We start from the raw sequence: 13664 nt of genomic DNA, 5'->3' as shown, positions 1-13664 counted from the left end.
CATCAAACATGTTAATATGAATTCCTTCAAGAAAAGATAAGTGTCTATAATATTTTTCTGATAAAATACGTTTTGATGCGAGTTCCACACAAAAAAATATTTCTTAACTAAAAAATATGAGCAGATTATGCTTGCTGCACTATTATTTTTGAATAGATGCTTACTGCAACTATCACCCTCGATTGGTTAGCTCGCTGCTGCTATTACTTCAGATTTGTTGATATTGCTATTTACTTCATATTCTACTTCTAAAGAATGAATTATTAATAAAGTTATGCTCTTCGGTCAAATCAATTTACTGGGAATCATACCCATGCATGTCATGATCAACGATCCATCCATTGTCTTATGGCATAGTTGCTCGACCTGGCCCATTCATAGGAACAGTTATTTTTTCCCGTTGCAACGCACGGGCATTTGTGCTAGTATATCTTAAAAAATAAAGTGTAACAGTGACTTTTTGTGCGTGTGGTACGAACAGTCCATTGCAAATTGTTGTCCCGTCTCTTGATCTTGACGAAAGAGGACAATCCAGCAGCTTTCATCTGACTCCACACTCGTTGTATGGTAGTGTAGTATTTTTGGAACGGTGACCGTTCTTCCACAGATAGCAATTAATTTGCCTTGCGTATTGAACGGAGCAGGGACAAGTATACCAGAACATGGCGCTCGTACCTTGGCGCATCACAGTTACGGTTTGCCTGCTTCCAGCTCAAAGAAATGGCGACATGTGAGGTCTCTCGTATACTACCAACATCTTGACGATGGCTTGTTGCCCGTTCAAAGAATCTTGACTCCTCAAGTCTTCTGCCTGTCAAAGACACAAAGACAACGACCCAAATTTGATTTAAACCAGAAAGGGGGGAGTATTTCATACTGGGTTTGTCTTTTTCAACCCCTCTATGTGTAAATCAAATTTGGGTTTGAAGTTTTGTGGAATTTAGACATCTATATTCTAGACGCACTCAATATTTTTCAGAAAGGGACCACATCTTTTGATGATGTTACCATATATTGGTAGCGCAAATAGTGTAGCACTAGAACTCTTTTCCTCACGTCGTCCTTTCTCATGGCTAGAGACCGCTTAAAGACTTGTCAGTGTCACTTCTTTAGTAGCCTAAAAATGTTTTCTTGTACTCCCTTCGTTTCATCTATTTTGGGTCATCTATTTTGAAACGGAGGAAGTAGTCTTGTTGCACTTTTTCTTCAATTCTTATGTCGTTTTTATGGGTGGTGCACCATCGCCACATTTACCAGGCCCAACAATTGCTGCAAAAATAAAGCGTAACAGCGACATTTTTTTCAGAGGCACGAACAATCCATCGCAATTGTGTCCAGTCTCTTGGTCTTGATTGAAGAGGACAATCTTGATCGAATTTTTTTCTTTTGGAGTGGTGGCCGTTCTTCAACACCTCGCGTATTGAACGGAGCAAGAGAGCTACGAACGATAGCTCCGGATAAGCATATACGGTACTGCATACCAGAATATGGCGCTTGTACTTTGGCGCATCACAGTTATGGTTGCCCTCTTCCAGCTCAAAGAAAATGGCGGCATATGAGGTCTCTGTATACTACCTTGACGATGACTCATTGATTGTTCAGAGGATAACTACTTGACACCTCAAGCGTTCAGTGTACGCACTTGCCGGTCAACAACACCACAAGTCTAGGTCTTTGTTCGGTTGTTCTCATGTGCATAATTTGGTGTTTATGCGTGCTGCTTCACAAAAAATGGTTGAAAGTGACCACATAGAAAATGCCAATCGGTCAATCGATGTTGAAGTGACTCAATCCAAAACTTGCTAGTGACATTTGAAAATGGCTTGCAAAAGCAAGTTTAAAATGCTACAATGCATCTTGGATGTATTTTTTTAAAAAATTGAGGTGTTAGTGTTACCTCCAATCTCTATACACCAGGTGATGCATACTATCATATAATATTAAATGAGTCCTACCTGTCCATCGTCACAACTAGCTTGAAAAACGATCTTATATTGTGGGACGGAGGGAGTACTACTATGGATTAAATTAGCAACCCCTCAAAAATTCAAATTAGCATAAAAAGTGTAGTATTCTGACAATTTATGGCAGTGTCTCCTATATGTTCTCATAAGTAGGCGATAGACCGTTCGAATACCATTGCCCAAAAGGGTGGTGCTTAACCAGCTCCAACACAAAATTGAATTTATTTCCTTCATTTTGTTAGGGTGCATTTTGATTATCTGTTAAGACAAGACCTTGATCAATAGTTACTTTGTTAATCGGAAATGTTAAAAATCTGGAGTCTGTTTTTTTTGCACGAAAAATCGAATGTCTTTATGGCAAATTATGTTGTCATGAGGATGAAAAATTCCTTTAGCAAGCATGGCAAATCCAAGATTTTTCATTCTTGCTAAAGGAAATTGTTATCCTAGCGACAATATAATTTGCCATGACAAATGTTCGGTTCACCATGCTTAAAAAATTGATGTACGTTTTGTAGTGAACATTGTCAATATATGGCTGGTGTGATAAAACCACAACTATAATTAAATATTTTTCGTACAGATCTAGTGACATGAGTTTTATATCACATAGATTGCATGATAATTGATTAAGTCGCCATTAAAAAAAGCATTGTCTTAACTAATTAAAATACGCTCTACAACGACTTATCTAGGTTCCATAAACATAAAGTTCCGCCTAATTTTCATCCTGCAACTTAGATATGGTGGACTGTGGGTTGCGTTCAATAAAATACATATAGATGAATCGTTGGTTGAATTTGATAAAATGTATGGCTGTTTTTGCTTTTACAAAAGTGGCAGTTGCTAATGAATGAAATATCAAATCTAGTTTTTGAGAATAGATGAGGCGGGTTCTTCTGTATTCTGGCCAAAGGGTACGCCAATAGGGTGACCCTTCTTGCTGACCGCATCATCCAACCCAACAAGACGGCCTTCATTCGCGGACGGTTCATCTTGGATGGGTCTTAGTCTTTCATGAAGTCCTTCATGAGGTCCACTCGAGGCATCTCAAGGCGGTCTTCTTGAAGATTGACTTTCATAAAGCCTATGACATGGTATGCTGGTCCTTCCTTCGGGAAGTGTTACTACGGAAAGGGTTCGACAATCGTTGGGTTACTCGGGTCATGTAGATGGTCTCTTCTGGGCGGACTGTTGTGAACATTAACGGCGAGATCGGCCCATACTTCCCCACCCTATGTGGGGTTAGACAGGGCGACCCCTTCTCCCCCTTCTTGTTTAACATGGTCGTTGATGCACTCGCCTCCATCCTTGACAAGGCGAAGGCGGCTAGCCATATCCATGGGATCGTCCGGCATTTGGCTGGCGGCCGTGGGATCTCCCTCCTCCAGTATGTCGACGACACCATCATTATGGTGGAAGGCTCTGACATGGACATCTCCAACCCCAAATTCCTCCTCCTGTGCTTCCAGCAGATGTCTGGTCTCATGATCAACTTCGACAAGAGCGATGTGATGGTCTTAGGTTACTCCCCTTCCGAGTCCCAGATCAGCATCACCAACCGCCTCAATTGCCGTCTGGGATCCTTCCCCACGACCTACTTGGGGATTCCCATTAGCGACTCTCGGCTCTCTGTCGCCGAGCTCCGCCCCTCGGTAGCCAAGCTCCAGCTCTGCATCGAGCCTTGGCAGGGGCGGTGGCTGTCCAAGGCCGCCCGGACGATCCTCATCAACTCATCGCTGTCTAGTCTGCTTATGTTCCTCATGGGTTTCTACAGCCTCCATGACACCCTGCACCATGAGACCACCAAGGTCCAGGCTAGATTCTACTGGGCGGGTGAGAACAATAAGCAGAAGTACCATATGGTTAGTTGGCCCGACATCTACAAGCCTCGTGACCAGGGAGGCCTCGGGATCATGTGCTCCAAACGCATGAACATCGCCTTGTTGTCCCGTTGGCTTTGGCGCATCGCTCGTAGTGAGGGCGGCCTATGTCTTGACATCATCCGGAATAAATACTTGTGTGGTCAACCGCTCGCCTTCTATCAGCGTTCTGGCAGCTCGCAATTCTGGCAGTCCATCGTCCAGCTGCTCCCGGTTCTCTGCATCGGAACCTCTATCTCGGTGGGCTCCGGCGCAGCTACCCTGTTTTGGTTCGACCGCTGGGCTGGTGATCTCCCCTTCGCGGCTCGCTTTACTGACATGTTCTCCATTGCGGTTGATTCTAGGATCTCGATCGAGGCGGCCCTTATTGACTTAGGGAACCTCGTGTTCCGCCGTCCGTTCGGACCTCCGGACTCTGCGGCCTGGCATGAGCTCCTCGATCTCCTCGATTGCATTGCCCTCCACGAGCCGGATGTTGACCAGGGGATCGACCGCACCTCCTGGCGTCTTGAGCCCTCGGGTATATTCTCCACCAAGTCCCTCTACCATGCCATTGCTCCCTCCACTGCCCCCTCCCTCTAGTGCAGGTCCGGTCCATCCATCTACCACTGAAGATTAGGATCTTCCAGTGGCAGTGGTGTTGGAAATATGCCCTAGAGGCAATAATAAATGGTTATTATTATATTTCTTTGTTCATGGTAATTGTCTATTATTCATGCTATAATTGTATTGTCCGGAAATCGTAATACATGTGTGAATACATAGACCACAACGTGTCCCTAGTAAGCCTCTAGTTGACTAGCTCGTTGATCAACAGATAGTCATGGTTTCCTGACTATGGACATTGGATGTCATTGATAAGGGGATCACATCATTAGGAGAATGATGTGATGGACAAGACCCAATCCTAAGCATAGCATAAAAGATCGTGTAGTTTCGTTTGCTAGAGCTTTTCCAATGTCAAGTATCTTTTCCTTAGGCCATGAGATCGTGCAACTCCCGGATACCGTAGGAGTGCTTTGGGTGTGCCAAACGTCACAACGTAACTGGGTGACTATAAAGGTGCACTACGGGTATCTCCGAAAGTGTCTGTTGGGTTGGCACGGATCGAGACTGGGATTTGTCACTCCGTGTGACGGAGAGGTATCTCTGGGCCCACTCGGTAATGCATCATCATAATGAGCTCAATGTGACTAAGGCGTTAGTCACGGGATCATGCATTGCGGTACGAGTAAAGAGACTTGCCGGTAACGAGATTGAACAAGGTATTAGGATACCGACGATCGAATCTCGGGCAAGTAACATACCGATTGACAAAGGGAATTGCATACGGGATTGATTGAATCCTCGACACCGTGGTTCATCCGATGAGATCATCGTGGAACATGTGGGAGCCAACATGGGTATCCAGATCCCGCTGTTGGTTATTGACCGGAGAGGCGTCTCGGTCATGTCTGCATGTCTCCCGAACCCGTAGGGTCTACACACTTAAGGTTCGGTGACGCTAGGGTTGTAGAGGTATATGTATGCGGAAACCCGAAAGTTGTTCGGAGTCCCGGATGAGATCCCGGACGTCACGAGAGGTTCCGGAATGGTCCGGAGGTGAAGAATTATATATAGAAAGTCCAGTTTCGGCTACCGGGAAAGTTTCGGGGGTTACCGGTATTGTACCGGGACCACCGGAAGGGTCCCGGGGGTCCACCGGGTGGGGCCACCTATCCCGGAGGGCCCCGTGGGCTGAAAGTGGAAGGGAACCAGCCCCTAGTGGGCTGGGCGCCCCCCCTTGGGCCTCCCCCCATGCGCCTAGGGTTGGGAACCCTAGGGGGAGTTCCCCCTTGCCTTGGGGGGCAAGGCAACCCCTTCCCCCCTTGTGGCCGCCGCCCCCCCTTGAGATCTCATCTCTTGGGGCCGGCGCCCCCCCCCCAGGGGGCCTATATAAAGGGGGGGAGGGAGGGCAGCACACACAACAGCCTTGGGCGCCTCCCTCCTCCCCTGCAACACCTCTCTCTCTCTCGCAGAAGCTTAGCAAAGCCCTGCCGAGACCCGCTACATCCACCACCACGCCGTCGTGCTGTTGGATCTCCATCAACCTCTCCTTCCCCCTTGCTGGATCAAGAAGGAGGAGACGTCGCTGCACCGTACGTGTGTTGAACGCGGAGGTGCCGTCCGTTCGGCACTCGGTCATCGGTGATTTGGATCACGGCGAGTACGACTCCGTCATCCACGTTCATTGGAACGCTTCCGCTCGCGATCTACAAGGGTATGTAGATGCACTCCTTTCCCCTCGTTGCTAGTAGACTCCATAGATGCATCTTGGTGAACGTAGGAAAATTTTAAATTATGCTACGATTCCCAACAAGTGGATCTAGGGCCGGACGCCCTCAGGCATGGAGGTCCGCAAGCGGACTGGCCCGGGTGATGGTCTATGCCCTCTCTGTGGGACGGCTGAGGATTCCAACCACATTTTCTTCACATGCATTGCCGCCCAGTTCCTTTGGAGTTGCTTCCGGGAGGCTGTGGGTGGGAATTGGTGCCGCTCCAACTTCCTCGATCTCTTCGCCGAGATCCAGGCCTCCCCCCCCCCCGGTCCACTCGCCACATTATGTGGCTTGAGATTGGAGTCCTAGCTTGGACCCTATGGAGGGTTCCCAATAAGCTTGTGATCCAGCGTATTCCTCTCTGACGTGCTTCTGATGCGGTTTTCAAACTTTGTGGTTACTTTCAGCTCTGGCGGCCTCTTAGCCGCCCTCAGGATTGGGACACCATCAGCTCCTTCATCGCCCATCTTCGCCAGATGGCCCTCCGCTACCTCCGCCACCATCCGAGATGGATTAGCTCCCCTTGGGGTGTATCATCTCTTTATTTTCCTTTCAGGGCTTATTGACTTGTGCCCTCAGCAGAACCCTCGTACTTTAGTTATGTGTGTGTGTGTGGTGTGTGAACTTTTGTGTTCTCTGTTGCTTGGGTGGTTTGCTTTATATATAAAGCGGGGTGAAAGCCTTTTTCGGTAAAATCCACCACCCAACCCATTTATGTCTTGTCTTGGTTGTAAACAAAGGTTGCACTACAGACTATAATCTACGAAAAAAATAACATAGTTTCAACTGTAGAAATAGCAAGTGGGTCCTATCATCTTTTTTCGGGTGAAAACTTCTGATCCATTCATCAAACATCATGGCAACAAAAAGAACACTCGAAGTAACAAAAACTACATCCAGATCCATAAGCCACCTAGCGACAACTACAATCACTCGGGCTAGATGAAGGCGTGCCACCGTCACCGCCCCTCCCTCACCGGAGCAGGGGAAAACCTTGTTGTAGTAGATAGTAGGGATGTCGCCGTGCTAACGCACCAAAGGACCAACGCACCAGAACAACAATCGTCGTTGATGGAGAGAAGTGTAGATCACAAGCATCGAACTTGTAGACACACGAACGCAAATAAATGAATACCAGATTCATACAAATCCACCAAAGACAAACACTAACTAAATCCCGCTAGATCCATCGGGGATAGACCTCCACACGCCCTCGGACGACGCTAGATGTACCCTGGGGCGGTGGCTAGGCGGAGAGAACCTTATTTCATCTTCAGGGAGCCGCCACCTCCTCACCTTCCTAAGCAAGGCAAAACCCTAAACAAACTCAAAAGCAAGATAAAACCTAAAAAACTAAAAAACACACCTAAAGCGAAGCAGGAGTCCTCCCACCGAGAAGGGTAGGGGTCCACTGTGCCTCCATGGCCCTAAGGCCACAGAAGACGAGGCAGATCATTACCAGCAGGAGGCATGGAAACCCTAGTTTCTTTATTCGCTCGTGGGGTGCTACTATCTTTTGATCATAATATTTATAGCTTAGCAAACAAAATCATTTTTCATTTTTTTCAAAATTGTGAAGGCAAAAGGTCATAGATGTAGACTGCGAAAACAGAAGTGCACAAGTGAATACTGGTAAAAGAATGCAATCATTTCCTCTATGTACTTACTCTGGCCATAGTTTAAAAAAGTGGTGACCAAACTGATGAGGTTCTCGGTTTAGGTTTTTGTCGGTCCAACCACCGTCACTTGTTCACATCTAGTTTTTTAGGCTACAAACATACATTTATACTAATATAGTAGTAAACAAAGGTCAAATAGTTTTTCTTGCCAATTCTTTTTGTCTGATGGCAGCACAGTCTACACACCTTAAGAAGCCGTCAACATTGTTTATCCCAGCATTTTCCGGTTCGGCTGCCAGTCCTATACAGTTTTTTAACTATGGATGTGATGTAAAAATCTTGTTTACATTAGCTTAGTGCAATTTACTATAGCTCCGACAATTGATTATATTTCCTCAACATGGATATTACTTTATGTTTTAACCAAATTTTAAATGTATATTTATCAACATATTTTTTAATACCCTTGAGTTTTTATATAAAAACTTATAGATATGGATTTTCAGCAAATTACTACATTTAGAGCTACTAGTTAATGTATAATGATATTATATCCTATGTCGGAAAATTATTGGGTTCAACACATGGCATCAGTTATATAGGCTTACACATTATCACAGAAAAAAGAGTTATGCTTACCCATACTCATACCATCCAGGCCCATGCCCCATCTCAGTGACGATCTTAAATAGGCCCAACCCAAATACTAGGCCATAATTGTCATGGGTGCTGCGAGTGCATAGCACACCGGGAGCTATGTCTCGCTTATTGTGAGATCTAGCTCTGTCTTGCCTTTGGCGCTCGCTTTGTGTCCTTTTAATAGGCCAACCCAGTGAAGTGGTTTTGGAAAGGTTTTGTGCACCGGTTTGTGGAACCTTCATCGGTTCTGAGAAGGTTTCATGCGGTTTCTTTCCTTTTTCTATGTTTTCCTTTATGGTTTTTCTTTTACTTTTTTCCCTATACTTTTTAATTTTTTGTCCTTTTTAATTATTTCAAATACATGTTGCATTTTTTATATGCGTTGAACATTTTTTGGTACACGCTGAACATTTTTATTACATTATTTAAACTTTTAAAAATGTCACGAAATGTTTTTGAATGATACTAAATATTTGTCTAAAATTACGCAAATATTTCTTTCACATTGTATAAACATTTTTATAGAAAATTTAATGTCATGAACATTTTTTAAATGCCACGAACATTTTTTAGTGGTACAGAATATTTGTACAAACTGCATCGGCATTTTCTGTTTTGCATGACAGTGCTGGAAAATTCTTAGCAGCAAGTAACAATGTTGTTGTTGTTTTTCCGGGGAAAGTAACAATGTTGTTGGTGTTTGCATAGATGTCTTCATGGTAGAAGCGCTGGCTCTTCGGTTTGGTTTAAACTTGGCAACATCTTTGGGCTGCACTAAGTTAATCATCAACTCCGACAACATTGATGTAATCTTAGCAATGCAAGACGGAGACAATACGTCAGGATCATCGGCCGCCATCCGAGATGATTGCTTCCATATGGCTAGGGACTTCACTCATGTTCGGCATGAACACATTCACAGAGAAGCAAATGTTGTTGTTGATGACCTAGCTAGACTTTGTAATTTTTCTCCCCCAAATTCTTGGTTCGATGAGGCACCAGATGCCATCACTCCCTTGCTTGTAAGTGACTCTGTTTTGATTACTACTCCCTACGTAATCTATCTATAGTGGAATATCTAAAAGGTCTTATATTTAAGAACGGAGGGAGTAGCTAACAAAAGGGAGCGTTGAGAGGTTAAAAAAACTTCATGGACATTTTTTAATGTCAAGAACAAATTTTTGAAATGCGTGAACTCTTTAAAAATTGCATGAACAATTTTTCTACATTGCATGACTTTTTTAATGTGTGATGAACGCTTTCAAAAATTGAAATAAATATATTTTGAAGAATATTTATTTAGAATATTTCGAAATATAAAGAAAAGCAAAAAATAATAAACAAATGAACAATAGAAACCGAACAAAACGAAAGAAAAACACACATCTCGAAGATACTTGGCCGGCCCACTGGCAAAGCTGCTTGAGGAGATCTGTACTACCGCGAGACATAGACGCTCTCCCCTTTGTGGCATGGGAGCTCATATTCTACGCTCCGTGCGATGAATTGCGAAATAACTAGTTGAAGAGTACTCGTTGCAAAGATTACTCCAACCTTCCCAAATTGCGACAAGTAGGGTGCTGCATGTGTGTCACTTATCGCAACCTGAGAGTTTTTTTTTTAGATCCGTTTATTCAAAACGTTTTATCTTTTAAGTCGTGCGTCCAAATCTCGAATCGTTTTCACCGTTGGATTCCTCACGTCGAGATCTTCAAAACTAGATCCTATGTTGATAGGTTCTGACAAACTTTTTCTTCATGAAACAAAAACGGACGAAAAACAGAACCGGCGGCACGGTTTTTTTTTCCTTTCCGAAAGAGGTACGCCCGTGCCTCTCACGAAATCACAAACCGTGCCTCTCGCGGAAGCAAAAACATGATTCTCGCGAAAAGAAAAGAAAAGAAAAGAAAAAGTGAAGACGCGTTTTCTTTTTTTCGTTTCCGAGGAGGCACGGCCGTGACTCTCGCGAAAACACAACCGTGCCTCTCGCAAAAGTAAAACATGACTCGTGAAAGAAAAAAAACAGAAAAAAATTCGTTTCTGAGAGGCACAACCATGACTCTCGCGAAAGCACAACCGTACCTCTCGCGGAAGCAAAACCGTGACTCTCGCGAAAGCACAACCGTGACTCTCGCGGAAGCAAAAAAACAGAGAACGCATTTTTTCGAGAGGCACGGCCGTGACTCTAGCTAAAGCACAACCGTGCCTCTCGCAGAAGCAAAACCATGACTATCGTGGTTGAGAGCACGACAAGTGGCACTGAACATTGCGAGGCTTCCGAAGAAGCGCTCGTTAACTAGTTGCTCTCGATGAATTGTCTCTATAACGCTATATGGGCCATCACTTGCTCTGCCCAAAAATGTTTAATACAATAATTTATTTACTTTTACTTGTTTGATGTCAGAAATTGATCTCTGTTTGTGTATTTCAAAGAACTTTTTACCTCCAAATGCAATATTTATTAATGGTAAATGTAATCTTCTCAACGTTGACCATTACAATATGAGAAGGCCACAACTATTTCCTCCATTAGAATGTTATAAGGACAATGATGGCTCAATAAGAGACAATTCATCAAGCGGCATGTGAATGCAATATTTTTCAATGGAAACACCGAAAACAACACAATAAGCAGTATTCCTCCTATAACCAACTAAAACACGATCCTTATGCAATGAGAAACCAGCTCCCACCAAAATGAAGCCTTCGCCTAGCTATATACTGCTAAGTCACATACGCCAAAATGTCTAGTCCCAGAAGCATTTGATTTGAACGTATTGCATTACTAACTCAATTGCTCTACAGGCCCGGGATTTAAATTAGTGCTAGAAATGGCATTGACGAATCAACTATCATTTGTGTCAAAGTCACGAATATAGCGCGCAAAGCTTTACCAGCTCTGGCACACATACCATCTTGGATTCTGGTAGCTAACTTGTTGGTGCAGTACATTGTTTGAACTATGGCTTCAGCTTACATACTGTCCTGGCTCGACCAATGGAGTCAATGGGCTGCACAGATGCATCAGTTGCTACGTTAAGGTGGGTGATCATGGTTTCTGATGCAATGCTTGTTGTTCCTGTAATTTGTTTGATCTCTCTGGTTCAGCCCTGACAACAGCTGGCTCGTCTATGGCCATCGAACTTGCATCAATAGGCTACAGATGGCAATCAGCAGAAAAAAGGCAGTTGTGGTTAGGAGTGTGATCTAAGGAAAAAATGCTGCCTAGGAGAGTAACATTTGCAATGTGCATGTATTCTTCCAATACTAAGTTCACATAACAAAAGAAAACTTACAGGGTTTTGTTTTGAGGAACCAACTCCATCAGCCACAGGTTCTGGGCCCCTTACTTGTTCTGAAGCTACTCCGTTATCATCCTGCAGCATACCAATAAAAGAATTGCAAACAAATTAAATGATATAGTATCTACAAAACCCTTGTAGGCTAATACATGAACAATGCTCTATTACAGTTGGGCAACAAGCAGGAGCCCTTGATGCAAGATAGACAATACATGAGTTTCACATGCTGACACAAAGAAATACGCGATTGCTTAACCACCCACATACATGGCGGTCGCATATTTGTCATTTTTCATAGTGGAAAATGATCCTTCCTCGGTCCACAAATATATGTCGTTTTAGTCATGACCACAAGAAATAAGGAATGGCTTGAAATTACAACCATGCCCTTCTCCTGCTCCTAGGTTCTCTAATTATTACCTCAAATCACATGTTCTCGCTTAAGGAGCATTAGGAAGGAAGGGCATTCAGTTGAGAGTAATAAGCATGGGGGTATAATAGGAAGAATGGAAAGCGACGTGCCTAGAAATTGTAAAAGCAGCCGATATTTGTGGACAAATAAGATGGTTGAAACACCCTACATTCTAGACACAGAGTACTTGTCATACAGCATTACCATTGCAACTAATTCCATTATAAGGTGCAAGAGCATGCATGAGAACATTTGAGAAAATTAACTTGCCACAAAGATTGGTCACCTAAAGCATCACACCAGAAATTACTGGCCCTATATAGCCATATAACATTAGTAAGGGGTCCACATATCACTGTAGGCCCAAGCACAGGTCTACAAGAAATGCGGCATCAGCAAGTAAGCAAGTGGCTAAGGCTTAGAGGTAAGCCTCTATCTCTTTATGTTAGGATTTGATTTGCTTCCTTTGAACTCTTGGTGTTATGACCGGGATATTAGAGGCTTAGCCCAGTGGGTTGCGGCCCAAGTTATCTTATCGTTATTAGGGGCTTAGCCCAATTATCTTATCGTTAGTAGGATCGTTTGCTTAGGAGTCAAGTAAACCTCTTTATATAAGGAGAGGAGATGTGTCAATCTAATCAAGCAAGAAGCAATCATTATTTGCTCGGCTTCCCGAAGGGAGCCGGAAGACCTAACCCTAGCCGCCTCTTGCGCCGCCGCCGCCTCTTCTTCATTGCGCCATGACGCCCCGCCGCCGGCAGCCGCGATCGCATCTCCATCAACCCTCCCCCTTCCCGTACAATCTACGCCCTAGACCAGGTAGGATCCTAGCTCATACCAATTTGGTATCAGGTAGCTCGGTTCCGATCATGTCTGCACCACCATCCAACCCACCGCTGCCCGTCACCACCGCGCGGCTGCCCCTCTCCACCGCACCGCTGGCTCTCCCCGCCGCGCCGCTGGACTCCACCGCCGGCGCCTCCACCGGCCAGGCGCCGTCGCCCTCCACCGCGCCGCCCGTCGCCATCTACTCGCCGGCGGAGATGACCGGGGTCCTCAACGACCTCGTCACCGCCATCCAGGGCATACGCCCCTACCTGGCCGGGCCCTACGGGCAGCCGCCGCCCTTGCCGCCGGCCGCTGCGACTGGGCCAGCCGCCCTAGCTATCTTAGCAAAGGAAGTGGCATTCAAATCTACAGGCTTTCCTTCTTTAGCCTTTTCACCCAGCGTTGTCATTATTGACACGTTTTTGCGATCCCTGTACTCGGCAACCACGGCGCCGATCGGGCCTCTACATTACCACTGGTCGCATCAGCTGCCGCCCGCCGTCGCGACTGGGCCAGCCGCCCTGCCCTGGTACACGGCCACCACAGCGCCGATCGGGCCTCTACACCACCACTGGCCCGGTCAGCCGCCGCCTGCCGTCGCCCCCCACTGGCCGCAGTGGCCGGCTCCGACAATCGCCGTGCCCCCGACACCTCCCGGGTCCGGGCAGCCGCAGCCCCACCTGCCGGCCCCACCGCCGC

At 45.4% G+C, this 13664-nt stretch overlaps 1 protein-coding gene across 1 annotated transcript in view; it reads right to left on the bottom strand.

The window, feature by feature from the left end:
* Positions 1-10975: 10975 nt before the first annotated feature.
* LOC123169305 (histone deacetylase 1) overlaps positions 10976-13664 on the bottom strand; it is a 12984-nt gene continuing 10295 nt past the window's right edge. Inside the window, exons 6-7 of the mRNA XM_044587145.1 lie at positions 11720-11800; positions 10976-11580 (exon numbers count right to left, since the gene is read on the bottom strand). Of these exons, the coding sequence (XP_044443080.1) occupies positions 11473-11580; positions 11720-11800 (189 nt within the window). The 3' untranslated portion in view covers positions 10976-11472. The remainder of the gene's footprint in view (positions 11581-11719; positions 11801-13664) is intronic.

Source organism: Triticum aestivum, chromosome 7D (genome assembly GCF_018294505.1).
Source record: "Triticum aestivum cultivar Chinese Spring chromosome 7D, IWGSC CS RefSeq v2.1, whole genome shotgun sequence".
In the NCBI taxonomy this organism is placed as follows: Eukaryota; Viridiplantae; Streptophyta; class Magnoliopsida; order Poales; family Poaceae; genus Triticum; species Triticum aestivum.
This window is presented reverse-complemented; position numbering and strand designations above follow the sequence as displayed.